The sequence below is a fragment of the Terrapene carolina genome, unplaced genomic scaffold (assembly GCF_002925995.2).
Source record: "Terrapene carolina triunguis isolate 2854851 unplaced genomic scaffold, T_m_triunguis-2.0 Scaffold69, whole genome shotgun sequence".
Taxonomy (NCBI): Eukaryota; Metazoa; Chordata; order Testudines; family Emydidae; genus Terrapene; species Terrapene triunguis.
The window spans coordinates 64,475,495-64,478,852 of NW_020664420.1; the positions used below are offsets into that span (position 1 = coordinate 64,475,495).

Here is a 3,358-nt window from a genome sequence, read left to right on the forward strand (position 1 = left end):
TGGGCAGGATCCAAGTGGATCCGCCTCTTACCTTTTCCCACCTCTAGAGCAAGCGGGGAGCGTGGGCACCTCTCCCCTTCCTCCTGCCTTGCCCTTCGCCGGAGGGGCTCCACCTCCGCCCGCGCTCCCAGGGTATTTGTTGTTGCGCGCAGGGTGCAGCCCAGCCGCACTCGCTGCGGGGCTCGGAGAGTAACTGGGCGCCCCTAGACAGCGCCGTGCTCCCGGCGCCTGCTGCCATGGGCCCCAAGGCCGCCTCCGGCTTCTACCTGGGCAGGAAGCCCGCCGCCCTGCTCGCGCTGCTGCTGGCCGCGCTGCTGCTGGCCCTGGCCGTGCTGGGGGCTCTGTACGGGCGCTGCCTGCAGGAGGTGGAGGAGCTGCGGGCTGCAGCGGCTCCCCCCTCGCCCACAGCCGGCCCGGAGGAGGAGGGCGCCGGCTGCTGCCCCCCAGCTCCCAGCCCCAGTCCCGGCAGCACGCGCCCGCCGGGGGTCTGGGACAACTCCCGCCTGCCCCGCGCTCTGCTGCCCCTCCACTACGAGCTGCGGCTCTGGCCCCGGCTGAGCCCCGGCCAGCCCGGCCCCTTTGTCTTCTCCGGGCAGGTGAACATCACGGTGCGCTGCGCCCAGGACACGGCCACCGTCCTGCTGCACAGCTCCGAGCTGGAGCTGTGGGGGGCGGCCGTGCGGGGGCCCCTGCTCGAGGGGCCGGACGGCGGCGGCGGCGGCGGCATCGAGGTGGCGGAGCTGTGGCTGAAGGAGCGGCAGGAGTACGCGGTGCTGGAGCTGCGGCGGAGCCTGCGGGCCGGCGGGCGCTACGTGCTGCAGCTCAGCTTCAGGGGGCCCCTGAGCGAGAATCTAGACGGGCTCTTCCTCACCCGCTACACGGACCAGGGGCAGAGCAGGTGAGCGCGCGGGGACATGCCGGGGCATCTGGGCGCCCGGGCAAGCGGGCAGCTAAGCGCTGCCCGGGGTTTAGCGTAGGGCAGGTGCCAGACTTCAGCGCCCAGCTCCGAGAACGTGGCCCCGAAGGGCGCTTTGCTCCAGCCAGCCCCAGAAGAGTTGCTGGCTAATTCCCGAGCCAATTTCTGAGATGACCGCCCGGGAAAGGGCTTGGGACACTTTTGCTCCGGTCAAAGGCTGGGACACCAGCTCTTCCTGACTTTAGAAGCCCTTGTTTGTATAGTGCCATCATATCAGCATCAGAGGAGCCGATCCAAACCCATGTAAAGTCAATGAAAAGATTGCCCTTGACTTCTGTGGGCTTTGGCTAATCCCCTAAATCAGTGGTTTTCAACCTGTGGTCCGGGAACCCATGAGGGTCCGCAGACTGTCTGATTTCCAAAGGGGTCCGCACCTCTGTTTGCAAAATTGTAGTGGTCCGCAAATGAAAACAGGCTGAAGACAACTGCCCTAAGTGCTTGTTTTGGTGGGTTGGGGGGCGGGGGACGGACGACACACAGCCAGGTATCTCTCTTCTTTCCTCTTTTCCCAAAAAGGAATTATAAGCTTTTTAGAGATGGAGGAAGCTGAAACCAAAACCTCAGATCTGAACACATCTTGCATTTTAGGAAAATCAATACAAATTTGCAATCACACACACATCTAGTTAGTAATGTCCTCTAGGTGTATGCCAGGAAATAGAGAAAGTGGTGTCTCTACTTTGTATCTGATCTTAGCTGAAGAAAATTTCTCCTTTGCCGGTAGCTTAAGTTCTCACTTTGTCTGTTATGTGGAGTTAAACAAGAAAAGAACTTTTGTGGCTATAGAACATATTAAAGACACTATAAAAATAAAGTAGTCTTGTCTGACAACAGGAATATCCCTCCCCCATCCTCTGCCTTTCAGGTTTACACGACCATACAGTTTGTTATTAGATAATGTGTTAGCAGATCCTCTATACAGGAAAGAAGTCACTGCAACATACATTGCCCAATCTATTTTTCATAACAAGTCACAGTGTAATTGCGCGCTGAGATTGGGCAAAAGCTTGTGTCTGTTAAAGTTAACTGTTGCTGGATTATTGGCACTGGTACCCTCTCAAAAGAGCACTAAATGGTCAGCACTGTTGTAGTTATATAGAAGCTGTAGTTGCCTTTCCTGTGATTATCTGATGTTACAAATCAGACCAAATAGTTGAAGGCTTGCAAAAAGATGCTGGAGCCCCTTATTTATATTAGCCCAGGTGTCCACCATAGAACCAATTCCCAAAACCAATTATGTGGGTAAAACCATAGTGCAAAATGCAGCTCAGACATCTTTCAGCCTCCTGTAGCTAAAGAACTACAGTCCCCATAAAGTACAAGTTTCTCACACACATTAGCATAACAGCTCAGGGAAAGTCAATATTCAATTTTTAAAATGAAATAGATGGGGAGTTGTTTTTCTAGTGTTCATCAATCCTACTCTAGGTCTGCAAAGACAAATCTGAACAGCCCAGATCTGCTGGCCACTTCTGTTCTCCCAGGCTGCTTTCCCGGCCTCATCTCCCTCCCTAGTTTACTGTTACAGCCTGTACCCTAGTTGCCACAATGCCTTCCCACTCCATCATCTGTGATTCTTGTTATTCATGCCTCCTCCCCAGGCTCCGAGTTGTGTTGCCAAGCTCTCCCTTGGCAGCACTACTCCTAGTCTCAAAGAATTCTACAGGCTTGTCAGAGCAGGACCCCCCTTCTGGGGAATTACAGGAAGTTCATCCTAGACAAAAGAGCTCAGTAGGGGATCAACAAGCTCCACATCACTGTTGCCATTAGCTTCCCTGACCTAGCCCCATCACATGAACGTGCTCTGTGCTAAAGTTGACAAACGTGGAACTTGCCACTCTGCTTCCAGTTTTGCTCCCCAGCCTTCTTACCATCCTGCATGTCTCCTTCTCCCCAACCTCTCTCACTTGCTAAGCTTGCCAACACTACTTCTAGTCCAGGTCTCCCAGAGTGGAGCTTCAGGTCTCCCGGAGTGGGGCTTCACTCTGGCAAACCATAAAAGCTATGCTGCTCTGTGCTCTGACTGCTTCAGATCTCCCCTTCCATTAATGTTAATATGAGGGACTAGGACAGCACACACATCCAATGTATCATAGTCAGACTCAAATGCAAAACCTTAACTCTGACCTCAGATGTTTTCATGTACATATGACACATTATGCACTTGACCTGTATGTCTGTCTGCAGAGAATATATCTTAATTGAGCTAAGGTTAGAGTTAAGGCTGTGGTGTTTGAGTGTGGTTTTTTTTTGTTTTGTTTTTGTTGAGGAATTAGATGCATGCACTGCAGGTGTATGTTGGAATAAAATGGTACTTAGATGTAGAGTGGAAGAGTCTGTGCAGGGCCGGCTCCAGGCACCAGGCAACCAAGCTGGTGCTTG

At 53.5% G+C, this 3,358-nt stretch overlaps 1 protein-coding gene across 2 annotated transcripts in view; it reads left to right on the forward strand.

Moving 5' to 3' along the window:
- Positions 1 to 236: 236 nt before the first annotated feature.
- The window catches only part of LVRN (laeverin), a 65,719-nt gene continuing 62,597 nt past the window's right edge, over positions 237 to 3,358 (forward strand). For both annotated transcript variants that reach the window (XM_026649208.2, XM_026649210.2), the window contains exon 1: positions 237 to 898. In XM_026649208.2, coding sequence (XP_026504993.1) covers positions 237 to 898 — 662 coding nt within the window. The remainder of the gene's footprint in view (positions 899 to 3,358) is intronic.